Below are 800 nucleotides of genomic sequence, written 5' to 3'. Positions count from 1 at the left end.
AACTTTATCTCTTTCCATTTTGATGCCAGCTGGCCACATTTTTCTTTTACTATTTTCTAACAGCTTCCATACATAAATACTGAGGCAGAGCACTTCCACTCAGTAGCACGGCTATGAGATGCTGCAGTCACTGTCAGTGTGAATGAGCAGGGCTGTAAATGTGGTATGTGACTTGAATTCAAAGCTTGTGGGTCATTCTACCTGCCCGGTAAAGCACCAAGAAGCCCGAAAACTACCACATGTAATTTCTTATTTAGCGGTGTAAAGCTGTTTAAACAGAACAGAAGTCTGGGGCAACTCGTAATGATTGTCAAATCCATGCACAACGCAGTGAAATGTACACGATAGACGCCATTTTAAGAATGTCTGGAAGGCGGCGGTGAGGAGGGAGAAGACGTTAGCAATAAGTTAAGGGAGGGAATTAAAAAATAAAATCTTACCTTTTCACATAGTGTTTTTACTTGTCCCTCGGACAGCTGCTTGCATTCATTGAGCTGCTCGATCCACTGATCCAGTTCTTTCGTAAACGCCTTTTCGTCCATTTCTGTGTGTTTTCGGGTTTGCTGCAGTTTGTCACGTTAGCTAATTCGGGTTAGGAGACGACTCTCCCAGAGGTTACCGTCTCTCGAGGGCTTACAAAACGGCCACAGCAGAAGCTAATCACTCTCTTACTAACAGGCGCATGTATCGCTAACTGCCAGATCACTGTGATGATTTGACTGAATTGAAACTGGGAGAGGGAGGGAGAGGTGACAGTTAAGGATCCACCCTTGTCGATCCGCTGGCGAGCAAATAACAAA

General features: G+C 44.6%; 1 protein-coding gene across 1 annotated transcript in view; it reads right to left on the bottom strand.

The window, feature by feature from the left end:
- Nucleotides 1–800, bottom strand: part of ppp2cab (protein phosphatase 2 catalytic subunit alpha b) — a 10,453-nt gene extending 9,653 nt beyond the window's left edge. The window contains exon 1 of the mRNA XM_005727711.2: nt 441–800. Coding sequence (XP_005727768.1) covers nt 441–542 — 102 coding nt within the window. The 5' untranslated portion in view covers nt 543–800. The remainder of the gene's footprint in view (nt 1–440) is intronic.

The sequence above is a fragment of the Pundamilia nyererei genome, unplaced genomic scaffold, assembly GCF_000239375.1.
Source record: "Pundamilia nyererei isolate P.nyererei 1_Seehausen unplaced genomic scaffold, PunNye1.0 scaffold00026, whole genome shotgun sequence".
Classification (NCBI taxonomy): Eukaryota; Metazoa; Chordata; class Actinopteri; order Cichliformes; family Cichlidae; genus Pundamilia; species Pundamilia nyererei.
Note: the sequence above shows the minus strand (reverse complement) of the source record. Positions and strands in the feature narration are given on the sequence as shown.